The 12,500-nt window shown below is 43.9% G+C and overlaps 2 protein-coding genes across 5 annotated transcripts in view; one reads left to right on the forward strand and one right to left on the reverse strand.

The window, feature by feature from the left end:
• The window catches only part of epb41l4b (erythrocyte membrane protein band 4.1 like 4B), a 15,583-nt gene extending 9,051 nt beyond the window's left edge, over positions 1 to 6,532 (forward strand). Inside the window, exons 16-23 of the mRNA XM_076281307.1 lie at positions 1,819 to 1,955; positions 2,166 to 2,311; positions 2,597 to 2,917; positions 3,349 to 3,497; positions 3,648 to 3,707; positions 3,818 to 3,956; positions 4,289 to 4,371; positions 4,688 to 6,532. Coding sequence (XP_076137422.1) covers positions 1,819 to 1,955; positions 2,166 to 2,311; positions 2,597 to 2,917; positions 3,349 to 3,497; positions 3,648 to 3,707; positions 3,818 to 3,956; positions 4,289 to 4,371; positions 4,688 to 4,760 — 1,108 coding nt within the window. The 3' untranslated portion in view covers positions 4,761 to 6,532. The remainder of the gene's footprint in view (positions 1 to 1,818; positions 1,956 to 2,165; positions 2,312 to 2,596; positions 2,918 to 3,348; positions 3,498 to 3,647; positions 3,708 to 3,817; positions 3,957 to 4,288; positions 4,372 to 4,687) is intronic.
• A 274-nt stretch (positions 6,533 to 6,806) lies between these two features.
• esrp1 (epithelial splicing regulatory protein 1) overlaps positions 6,807 to 12,500 on the reverse strand; it is a 9,127-nt gene continuing 3,433 nt past the window's right edge. For 2 of the 4 annotated variants that reach the window (XM_076281093.1, XM_076281092.1), the window contains exons 10-15: positions 11,792 to 12,153; positions 10,668 to 10,922; positions 10,350 to 10,554; positions 9,564 to 9,690; positions 9,321 to 9,423; positions 6,807 to 8,285 (exon numbers count right to left, since the gene is read on the reverse strand). In XM_076281093.1, the coding sequence (XP_076137208.1) occupies positions 8,163 to 8,285; positions 9,321 to 9,423; positions 9,564 to 9,690; positions 10,350 to 10,554; positions 10,668 to 10,922; positions 11,792 to 12,153 (1,175 nt within the window). In that variant the 3' untranslated portion in view covers positions 6,807 to 8,162. Of the gene's footprint in view, positions 8,286 to 8,490; positions 8,577 to 9,320; positions 9,424 to 9,563; positions 9,691 to 10,349; positions 10,555 to 10,667; positions 10,923 to 11,791; positions 12,154 to 12,500 lie in introns of all 4 variants that reach the window. The other 2 variants (XM_076281095.1, XM_076281094.1) reach the window with 2 other exon arrangements.

Genomic DNA, 12,500 nt, shown 5'->3' on the forward strand with positions numbered 1-12,500 from the left:
ACACACACGCACACATGCAAGGGAACATTACGGATGGGTTAGGGTCACCCCTTTTGATGTTCAAAACATCTGACTCATACTGAGCCTTTTAACATTTTGTACCATATTTGGATACCAAACAGCTTTGTAATCAGCAGTTAAGAGAATTCTATGGCAGTCGCCGTTATGTATCTCTCAGACTGTAATTCTACTTTGATTTCATTACTGGCTCAACCATATTTGCTACAGAATATTCTAGAGTTTGCACACTGTGGCACATGGATAGATATGTATCAATGCATTAAGCCACTCTGTTGCACAAAGGCATACATTAAACCATGCATATGCTCACATACTGTATGTATCTATACTGTATGTATCCATTCCTTCATTTCATTTCCAAATGTTCAAATATATGGTGTGTGTGTGTGTGTGTGTGTGTGTGTTTTCAGTGAAGAACGAGGAAGCAGGAGTGTGTCGGTGGTTTACCATGACAAACATATGACTGCACTCTGAAGGGGCAAAGTGTGTGTGTGCCTGCGTGTGTGTCTGTGTGTGTGTTTATGAGTGTGTGCGTACATGCGTGCGTGTGTTTGTGTGTGTGTCCGTGCGTGTGTGCGTGGATGTGTGTGGCACCTCACCCAGTGGCCTCGTCGTGATTCAATCACCTCATCGCTCATCTTGTAACATCATCATCATCATCATCGTCGTCATCATAAACGCTTCCTCTAGTCTCCCCCTGATTGGACAGAGGATGAGTGTCATATGATCCTAAATATCATCCTTAATGTCTTATGATCCTAAATCACGTAATTACTGTGTCTTACTTACTTGCCTTATATTTTGTCTGGGAGTCTAAATATCTACTTGAGGATTTATAACTTTTTTGCCAGCGTGAATCTGAGATTTTCTTAGGCATTAACCTGCTGAATAGGCTGATTTTTGCTGTTTTACATTCAGAATGTGTCAGTGGCCACTGTTTTTACTTTTTTAATTATGTCTTCTCTTGCTGCCTTACAATCCAACATGAAGGGGAGCCCTTTTGTTGATGCCATAGTCTACTAGTGCTGTTGCTGTGGTAACTGTCTTAATAAAACAAATGCACTGTTTACAATCTTTCAGCTGTGCCCCTCCTCTGTGAATCCTTGAAATACTAAAGAGAAACTAATGGCGCTCATATATATCTCAGTGAAAGTTGTATAGCGCACTTTGGGTGTATTTACTGTGTGTGTGTGTGTAAGTGTGTGTGTGTGTGTGTGTGTGTGTAAGAGAAGAAGAAGATTTGTGAGTTTCATCTATTTTCCAACCCCCTTTTTTAAGAATTGATGAAATATAAACATCAATCCAATTTAATAAATCACCATTATCCATTATGCATATTCCATTGCACATTTCTATTGTTCACATTTTCTATTGTTCACAGTCACACCCTGTTATTCAGCACACAGATGCACATAAACGTGTCTGTGTGAGTCCTCACTGCCCTCTATGCCTCTGAAGCACTGACTGGTTTTGAACTATTTTAGGGCATGTCCTGCCTCGTTCTGTCTGTTCCAAATGTGCACCCATTCCATTTACTATACACATACAACAATGCTAACCCAAAACACACAGCAAAAAAATCTATGTGCATAACACAAGCAAATAATATAGTAAGAACATGCAGGGTAGAGGGTAGAGCCCATGTCTCAGATCCTCCTCTTTGACTTGTAGAAGCACAGAATCTCCAAATGTATAAACCTTTGTGTGTGTGTGTGTGCATACCTCCACAATGGGGAGTAATGCCTTGAAAAGTCTACAACAAGTTGAAGCTGTTTCAAATTTGGAGATGTTTTGTAGCTTTCCAATGAGCAGCGCTGATGCCCATCGCTTCAGCTTGGAGGAGAATGAGGCCCCGTATTCCTCAATCCGCCACTACTGCCACCACCACCTCTACAGCAATCAAGAAGCACTTGGCCTCACACTCTCAAAGCCCAGTGAGTCCACACTGAACGTTGTGCCTGTGCGTGTGTGTGTGTGTGTGTGTGTGTGTGTGTGTGTTCGTCCATGAGTGTGCCTGTACTGTACATTCTGTAACTCCACTGTGGAGGAGGGACTGTTAATGTGCGTGTGTGCGTGTGCGTGTGTGTGTGTGTGTGTGTGTGTGTGCGTGCGTGCACATGCATGTGTGTGTGTGTCTGTTTCAGAAGCCTGGGCTGTACCCCTACAGCAACAGCAGCAGCTGGAGGCAGTGGTGGATTCGTCTCCCTGGCCGACTCTCCACATCAACATGAACACGGTCAGAGGCGGGGATTACATTCCCTTAATACAGGAGGGGGATTTCCGTCCTCTTGTAAAGAGGAGGATTTTAGAGTTTCTGAGGTGAAATGTTGGATTAAAAGAGACAGATTAGAGAGAAAGAGAAACTAATACCTTCTCTTTCTCTTTAACTGTCTTCCTCCCGTCTGTCTCAGACAAACACTCTTTCTCTCTCCCTCTCTCAGCTTTATCCACCTTTGCGCCTTCTCTCTTTCTCCCCCTCTCTCTCTCTCTCTTTCTCTCGCTCTCTCTCTCTCTCTCTCTCTTTCTCTCTCTTCCTGTCTGATTTATATTTAATAATGCATTCTTAGTGTGATGCTTGTCTTTCTTAATGAGAAAACAGAAATCAATACCTATTTTTCAAAATGAGTGTATGCCTCAGAGCAATGTTCCCACCACCACTACTTGTTCCTGGCATTACAAATCCCCTGCCACCCCCTGCCCCCCTCCAACAAATCCCACTTTGCCTATGACAACAACAACAGCAGCAGCAGCAGCAGCGGTAGCAACAATAATAACGGTGATATTAAACTCTCACGGTCAGGCGGAGGAGAAGCCCTTGTCTGAGAAGAGCCTGCCCTCGTCGCCCTCCCTCCTGGAGGAGCAGATGAAGAAGAGCAACGTCCTCCGGGTGAGTGAGTGATCGCTGATCTGAGATCAGTCAGCCTACAGGTCACCAGGCTGTGATGAGGCTCTGGGCTTCTCTTCACTGACTTGGCCTGGGGGGGGGCTCCTTCATTGGGCTGCTTTGCGTGTAGACTCAGAGGGATTATGATGGAGGATGGGCTGTGTTGAATGAGACCGCGGTGTGAGTCTTGTCATGGTTGTTATGTAATGCCTCATCTTATCTCTTTGACATGCTGAAGGAAAGACTGTATGACCTGTTTACAAGATGGTGACCTCTACTTGTCAGATGTTCATCTAGTAGTGAAAACATTTTTATTCCCCATTTCTCTCCAATTTAATAATGAATGAAATCCTATCAATTCAAATGCATGGCCTATCATTTCTAGCCTGACTGATTAATTTCCATGGTAGGGATATTGTAACTATCTTTTCATAGCAGATTAGAATCCAGAAGCCTCTCCAAAGTCTCTGAGCCAGAGTCTGAAGTTTTGTGTGTTAATGATTTCATTCTCACTTGTACTGATCAGACATCTTGATCTGCTGGTTTCAAAGGTGGAGAAGGACCATTCCTCCCCTGCAGCACAGCCTGCCAGGTAATATGTTCACTCTTTTTAGACACGACGTGTACACACACACACACACACACACACACACACCTCTAAATGCAATTATATGCTAGTCTTAAGGTATTATATTGAGCTGTCACAAAATCTGTTTTCTTTTTTTTTATCTTTATTATTTAGGTCTCAGGAGGCAGAAAAACCTAAAGATCGCCGCCGAAGACTGGTCAGACAGTTTAGCTTGTGAGTCACAATTACAAGCGTGCGTGCGAACACACACACACACACACACACACACACATCTATGTATAAGCACTGGGCTCATGTGTTGCCTCTGGTTGTTTGCTCTGTAGTAACCATAGTGATGAAGATGATCTCCCAGAGGCCCTTGCAGCAATCTCCTCACAAAGCAGCATGGGAAAATTAGGCTCCATCAACTCACTGGATAAACAGATTCAACCACCTATATACCCACCGGTAATAACACTGTGTGTGTGTGTACTGGATAAACAGGTACAGTCACCCATATACTCACCAGTAATGGCACTGTGTGTGTGTGTGTGTGTGTGTGTGTGTGTGTGTGTGTGTGTTCATGTATACCATGTGCATCCATGTGTGTGGTCACACACGGGTGAATTAGTCAATAAAAATTCCTGATGGGATGTGTGTGGGCCTTTGCCTGTGTAAGTGGGTGTTTTTGTGTGTGTGAGTGGGCAGCGTGTGTGTGTGTGTGTGTGTGTGTGTGTGTGTGCGTGTGTGTGTGTTCTAGTGTATTTTGGGAGCGTGTGTATGAGCTTATGTGTGACTGCTCCATTTTTCTGTAGCAGATGGACAAGTGTGACTCTCCACTGTTCTACCAGACCTCCATCCCACACCTACTGCCCTGTAAGCCAGCACATACTGAGAGGTGAGACACACACACACACACACACACACACACACACACTCACACACACACACACACATGCACGCACATACATGCATGCTCACAAATACACACATGCATGTGCATGCCCACACACTCTTATCATTACCTTGCATGGACACACAAGAAAAAGACTGAATGACCCTGACCTGACTCAACCTCTCTCTTGACTCTGTGTGTGTGTGTGTGTGTGTGTGTGTGTGTGTGTGTGTGTGTGTGTGTGTGTGTGTGTGTGTGTGTGTGTGTGTGTGTGTGTGTGTGTGGATTTGTGTATCTGTCTGTGTATGTGTGTGTGCAGTGGTAGTAGTACGGAAGATCTGAAAATGGACAGAGAGAAACTGCTGAGGACTCTACTGATGACCGAACTCTAAGACTTTCTTACACACACACACACGCACACACACACACACACACACACATACTGATGAAAACATTTATATTGGCATATTTTAAAGTATTTTCAGATTTCCTGAAGTCTCCTTAAATAATTGGTCATTTTAAATACCACAGGAACGACTTAGACATTGTGGGCAAGAGATGCAGATGTTACAAAAAGGTTCTATATGAGATTGAGCCTCATTTGGACTCTTAGTTTAATCTTGTGTGACGCCTTTGATATTTAGTACTGGGTTTTTAGTGTCAAGTCTTCAGGGTATTTACAAGTGTGTGTGTGTGAGATCAAGAGAGAAAGATAATGAGGGGGTGACTGTGTGTGAGAGAAAGGGACATTAACAGAGTGAGTTATGTGCATGTCTGTGAAACAAAATTGTATGTTTATGAAAGAGAAAGCTTGTGAGTCAGTCAGACAGACAGACAGACAGACAGACAGAGAGAGAGACAAAGAATGTGTGTGTGCGAGAGATTGAGGTAGATAGGAAGAGAGAGAGAGAGAAAGAGAGAGAGAGAGATGGTAAAAGACAACACATCCCATCCATCAGCATGCAGACTGGTGGAGTGATATCTATGTTGTGTTGTTTTGGGCACAGTTGCCAAGCAACGTCCAAGAAATTCATCCAATTTTTATCCTCTTGCTCACCAATCTGTTCTTTTTGTCTCAATAACCAGACATGAAGAAACAGTCTGACAGATCTCCCTGGTGTATATGTATTTTATACTTTTGAATGCCTACCTGTCTCCATTTTACTGATATGAACCATTCAAGAACAGGAACTACACAAGTGCCATCTCACTCTGTCATATGATTCTAAGCTGCCAGCGCTGCCAAAACATTTAGAATTAATTGAATTGCTTTGAAAGCTTATGGAGGAAATAAGCCTTTTTTCATTATGGTCCTAAAGTCCTGGTGGGACCATTGCGATTACTAGCAGTGTCAGACGCTAATATAGTGCTGATTATGCAGAGACTATGAGGATTTGTACTGCTCTCGTGTGGCTGCCACTCTTAATGGGGAGTGAGAGAGTCAATGGAATCAGCTCTCCTCTCTGCCTCTCCCCTCTCTTTTCACACTGGGAGACAACCCATTAGAATGCTATAATAAGTTAAAATGTATGGGTGTGTGTGTGTGTGTGTGTGTGTGTGTGTGTGTGTGTGTGTGTGTGTAAAAGAGAGAGAGAGAGTGTGTTGTTGAGATTTTCTTGGTGCGTGAGAGGTTAGAAATGCATCAGGTTGAAGAGGTATGGTGTACTGTGCTCTCTGCAGAGACAGACAGAGAGAGGGGGGAAGAGGGAGAGAGTGTAAGATTTGTAAATGACGCTTCATGACAAGAGCTTTTAAGCGTGTGTTACTGACATGAACAAATGTGGAGAAAATGTCAAAAATGCCTCCTCATCCCCTGGATAGATAACTTTTGGCACAGTAACATTTCAGTCATAATAGCATTTTATCCTAATAGCGCCTGAATTTACTGACCCAGATTCATCCAATGCAGGCATGAACAGTGACCAGAGGAGGGCACCAGACACCACCGCTGTAGAACTCCCACCTGAAATTCCAAATTCTTAAACCTCCTTCATTCTTATAGATATGAAGCAGTACATCAGTCTTTTTACAGAGATGTTTGTCAATAGATTATTTGTGAATGACAGACATATGTTAACAAGAGTCTTTGTAAAGGAGAAGTGTCCAAATTCCTGTTCTCAGAGCTGAACTTAGAAGGCACCCAAGCCTGTATTTCTATCTCCATGTGAACAGTTTTCTTAAGCCTCATCAGTATTTCACATCATTGTAAATAAATTCAAGTGACTTTAAAATGCTAATGAGTGATGTCTTTTTTTTTTGTACACACACACACAAACACAAACAGAAAGAAAAACTGACCAGGGTTATGGCTATTTTCATGCCCAATCCATATTAGTAGCTTGTATGGTACAGACAGCTTGGTCAGGTATTGTGTCAGGTGCCACTGCACATCTTGTAATGCAGGTCGTGTCACAGTACATAATTATCAATCAAAACGCTTTCAGCTTCAGTTTCTTTATTTAGGTTCTGGGTCAAATTACATCACATTGTGTTATATTTCAACTTACTCATCTACTGTAATGTACAGAAGGAAGCCTTACACAGATGCAGACACACTTTAAAAGCACACCTACATACAATATGCTCCCAATTTAGACACATACACACTGCTCTGGGTGTGGGAAGTTCTTTGTTGATCAGAGGAGCTCATTCACATCATGATCCACTTGTGATTTTTGGAATCCGCGGTTTGGATACTGTACTGCCCGATATTTAAATGTTGGAATTGATGGCAAGCATTGTTTTCAGAGACACACAAACATGAAGCATGATGATCTTCTGAATCAACAGTGCATTTCAATTTGGCAGACATTGTAAACACAAGAAAAATGTAACATCTTCATTCACAAAGGATTTTTTTTTTTTTACATAAAAGCCAATTCAAAGACCTAAAAGCTACATTTAAAATCAAAATAGACAGACATACAAAAGATGTACTTAAAATATATTCTATAATCAGATCATGTTTCTGTCCAACTGTCTCACAGGCACATACAGAGTGGTATACTATGATATTCTGTAATGAAACACATAAGTATTATGTGGTCTACAATTATGAATTATCTAGGCCTCCTGGATTGGGTCTCTTTTAACCTTTCTGCAGCTCAATTTGTAGAGCAAGTTACCTTCACCGCACTCAGGGCTGCTTCCCTGCAAGCACACAGACTGGGAGGAGAGTATGCTGTGTGTCTAGTTTTTGGTCACTTTGCATAAGGGACCTGTTACATCTGGAGGTAATGTGCATTTGCTGTGAGGAAAAAACTCCTGGAGTTCCCTGAGAACTTGGTGAAACACATCAGACATTAGAAAATAACTAGGTTTTCATGCTCACAAAACAACTACTAGTTGAGGACAAACATGTAAACATGGACTATCTTTACTCTCTCAATATCTCTCACTCTCTCTTTCTCTCTCTCTCTCTCACACACACACACACACAGTACACACACATTTTAGACATTTTGGTGTTTTAGGTGCAATAAGTAGCTGTTGTCAAAACAATAAAATGCTTCTCTAGACTTAAAATGATGATGTAATTCTGCAAGCCGTTTTCTCCAGTACTCCTGTACTACTGTATGTCCCACACATACATACACAGAAGACAGGGAACAACTGTCCACTATGATCCTTCAGGCATGGCATTGTTTTGTAGGTATTTTGTTGAATAATTTCATTTTTCACAACACAACTGACTGCACCTTTAACAGTTCTGTATAAATAACTAAATGAATATATCTAAGAGCACAAATACAAAATGCACAGCTACTGTTCAATGTATTCAGCTGTCCTTAATATTATGTCCTGTTCCAAGACATCTGCAGGTCCAGCAAAGCTCCAACTCCCAGACTCTGCTCTGTGACCGGCTGCTTGGCCGAGAGTAAGGCAGGAACTGTAACTAGGACGTCATTGTTGTCGACCTGAGAAAGGGGAAGGTGATATTTAGTTGTGTTACTTGGCCCTCCTCCCATCACAATGCCCTTTAACCTCTGAAGGATTTTACCCACAGACCCACACACCGCACCCTTCTCCCAACACCACAGCTAACACACACACACACACACACACACTGCCCCACCCATACACACATGCACCAAGAGACATAGGGCTGTAATCCTCCCTTACCTCCCTGCTTAAATACACATCCATTCTTTAGGGTGGGTGAGTTGGGTGTGCTCAAATGTGTGTGAGAGGCCATCAGCAGGTGAATACTGGACACAAATGAAGATGTGTGTGAGATAGAAAGTGAGTATCACTGAGGCATAAGAAGTTGATGTGTGTGAGACTGTGTGTGTATATCTCTTTAATATGGGTGTGTTTCTCTCTCTCACTCACTCTCTCTCTCTCTCTCTCTTTCTTTCTCTTTCTCTGTGTGTGTGTGTGTGGCTACATGCAAAACTCTGGCTCAAGTTGACACTGGTTTTAAAGCCAAGTGCACCCCACCCAAACCTGTGCGGTGGATTTGGGGAGGACAGGCTTGTTCTTCTGGTTGTAGGAGTGGGTGAGCCATCAGATTCACAATACAATCTCTTGGAGGAGAGGCTGTTGCTATTAGAAGATTATATGCTGTACAGAAGACCGCAATGAACATGTCACTCAGGTTTCCCATCCTCAATTCACTCATCCGCTCTAAAGCTGGCCGTGAACAGCAACCTGTTTCTCTATCTATCTCTCTCTCCTTCCTTCTCTCTGTCTGTCTCTCTCTCTCTGTGTGTGTGTGTGTGTGTGTGTGTGTGCACTGGTATGTAACGAGGAAGGGATATTTAGAGCCAACAGGTGTGCCTGTGTGTGTGTGTGTGTGTGTGTGTGTGTGTGTGTGTGTGTGTGTGTGTGTGTGTGTGTGTGTGTGTGTGTGTGTGTGTGTGTGTGTGTGTGTGTGTGTGTGTGTGTGTGTGTGTGTGTGTGTGTGTGTGTGTGCGCGCGCGCGTGCGCCTGTGTGTGTCCTGAGGGGTCACCTGGTTGACTGTGCTGGGAAGGGCGTGTGCAGGTGCAGGTAAGGTGTGGCACTGGGAGGATACTGATGGGTAGAAGCCCAGTGGTGGCGGGGAGCCTGGGGGACTGGGGGGGGGGGGGGACAAAAAAACATCCATCGTTAGCAAAGCCACATGGCTGCACTGATACAGTATGTCCATTAGCACTTACAGCTGTGGGGAGTGTCCATGTGGTGTACCCATTGACTGTATATATAAGGGTTGTACCTGGGGTAGTAGGCAGTGTAAAAGGGCAGTGGATGTGGCGTGTTGACCAGGAAGTGGGCTGGATAAAGAGATGCTTCCATGGGAAGCATCATCCCCATATGTGGAAAGTAAGAGGGGTTGGAGACACCTGCAAATGCAAATATTCAAATATGTTCATCTCCTTCAGCCACATTCACAGAGGACCCTGCAAGCTACACACATACAGTTGCAATACATCTACGCAAGTGGAATCTGTGCAATTATTATCGTCTGTGAAACAACACACTGATGAAGAGACCAGTGAGCTCTCCTACCAACAGGATGGGAAGAGGCACTCCATGGAACTTCCCATATGATCAATTGGATTGCTGATACACCGCTGTGACTCTATTCTACAGTGAATTCTACATAATGCACTATGAACCCTTCTCTTCCCATCTTGTTTGCAGTAGTAGTGTTTCATCAAATGATCCGAATGGGAGCCAAAGCTGACTTTCAATCAACAGACACAATTCATTAGTGGCTATGCGTGGACACACCAACATTCACATTCATCAACACCATTATGCTATAACACCTTGTCCACCCCATCAGTACATTTCTACTGAATTTCTACAGGTCACCCCTCACCAGGTTTGAGTGACAGCTTGATTTAGCCAATGCTGATGTGATCATCCCAAATGGTCCATTTTATGGAGAAAGAAACATACCATGAGTCACCACACCTGAAGAGATTGATTTAGATTGAGTGACAGAGCTCCCACACCTACCAGCCAATGGGAAAGCACCCTGCCCCAGCACACTTACGCCGTAACTTACATGGTGGTGGGGACAAGCCCCGCCCACTTGGGCACATAACCCCTCCCCTCAGTAAAAGACGCATGTCATCATTGGAGCACGGGAACACCTCGACACAGCGCTCCTTTAACAGATGGCGGTGACACCGCTGCGCGGTCAGGAAGGCTCGCTCCGGAGAGGACATCTGGATGAAGCACTCGCCAGACGGACGGCCCTTCACAAACACACACACACACTGTTAGAGTAATCTGCATGTGTGTGAATAAGAGTGTATGTAAGTCCCTCTTACTCCCTGAGTGTGAGTAGTTTCTTATGTGCATATGTTACCTGTGCGTTAAGCACCATGTGGACTCCATGTGGTGCAATATCTGCGGTGAATTCCCCCAAGAACTCTAGAATGTTCAGTATGGTTGTGTCGTAGGGCAAACCTCGCAAATGCACACAGTCACGAATGGCTGTTGTCAATGGAAATGCACCTGTTGCTAAGGGCAACACTCCAGTTGCCAAGGGTGATGCCATCATAGAAACCAGTGGAGAAGGTGCCATTGAAATCAAAGGCGTTGAGGAGAACCTGTTGCAAACCTGACACACACGGATGACAAACAGTAGATCATATTCAACAAGCTGATTTGTATAAGTCACACACTCTGATACACAGGGGTGAAAACAATCCAGGGACTCAGAGGTCACCAGCTGGTTGGAGTTGTCTCATTAGCATCGGACTAAGTGCTGAGTCATTTCTGAGATGTCTGAGGATTAAAGGCACAGTCTGTGATTCTGACAAGATGTTGTTATTTGAACTCAACAGCCTAATAAATTGCACCCCCCCATTCTGTGCCCCTGAAGCAACATGTTGATAGGCTGTAACACCATGTGGCTGTCTAAGAAACATTGTTTCAGGACTGTGTACAAACACAAGAGCTGTTTTGAACAAACACAGAGAATGGATAGCTAAATGCAGAATTGCATCCTGGACTGCACCTTTCAAGACTACTAACTGGAGTGCTGTGCATGGACACTGGAATCACACATGCAAATATACAATACATACACAGATATAACTGACCTCTTGGGTGGGCTTGCATGATTCTGAAGGGTTTATGGAGTTTATGATAATGAGCTCAAGTACAAAGGAAGCTAATATTTTACTGCCCTCTGCTAGCAATGTTTGCTCAATGAGGTGTGTACATGGATGTGCTCACTCTGGCACAGACAAAAGAGGCAAAAGAGTGCGCAAACACACACACACACACACACACAAACAAACACACGTATGTATGCAGAGGCACAACTCTGGTTCATTGCTCTTGAATTCAAATTGATCAGTGGAATCATGCACATATAATTAACTGCACTGACATTTTAACAAATCAAATATGTTAAATGCTTTGGCATGCAACCTGATTCTCTCTCTCACACACACACACAAACACACACACACACACACACACCTGTGTGACCTCAGCAGCTGTGCTCTTGAACAGCTCAATGTAGCGTTTCCCGAGGCGCTGCTTGTGCTTCTTCAGGGCCAGCTGAGCCTGCTCCTCCGTCGAGAACAACACAAAGGCGTCACCCGTGGGCCGCCCATCAGCGTAGCGGACCAACAGGATCCCCGCAGTGCCACCTGCAACCTGGCATCCCCCGCTAGTGGGCCCTTTCACCTGGCACACTCCCTCTCCTTTGGCATCCATTGCTTGGGGCCCTGAGAAGAACTGTAGCACCTGCTGGGTCGTGGCACTGAAGGGGAGCCCACGCATGCGCACAATCACATGGCCATCTCCAGACAGGAAGTGAGCTACCTCACTTGAGCATCCTGGTCAACACATAGACATATTGGCATCTTTCTTTAGAAATATGTAATGTAGGCTACTTCAGAAAAACATTGAATAGTTAAGCATAAGTCTCTTCAAAACAATTTTGAAGGAGAGCAATATCTCAAGTATTTACCCAACCTCACATTTTTAGATGCGGGCTAACAAGGAAGCAAGGTGTGACAGCCTCCTTTGATCATTGCTAAGACATTTAGTTTTGTTCATGCTTACGCTGAGATTGTCAAATTCCCATAGTAAGGACCCTACCATAAGCAACCACTAAAACCAAAACTAATTCTGATGATCAAGTTTATCTGCTTTCATATAAATGCTGTCCATTCTAAAATTA

The sequence above is a fragment of the Alosa pseudoharengus genome, unplaced genomic scaffold (assembly GCF_046254945.1).
Source record: "Alosa pseudoharengus isolate Yale_2024_CS ecotype anadromous, Long Island Sound unplaced genomic scaffold, YU_APseudo_1.1 YU_APseudo_1.1_scf_12, whole genome shotgun sequence".
In the NCBI taxonomy this organism is placed as follows: domain Eukaryota; kingdom Metazoa; phylum Chordata; class Actinopteri; order Clupeiformes; family Clupeidae; genus Alosa; species Alosa pseudoharengus.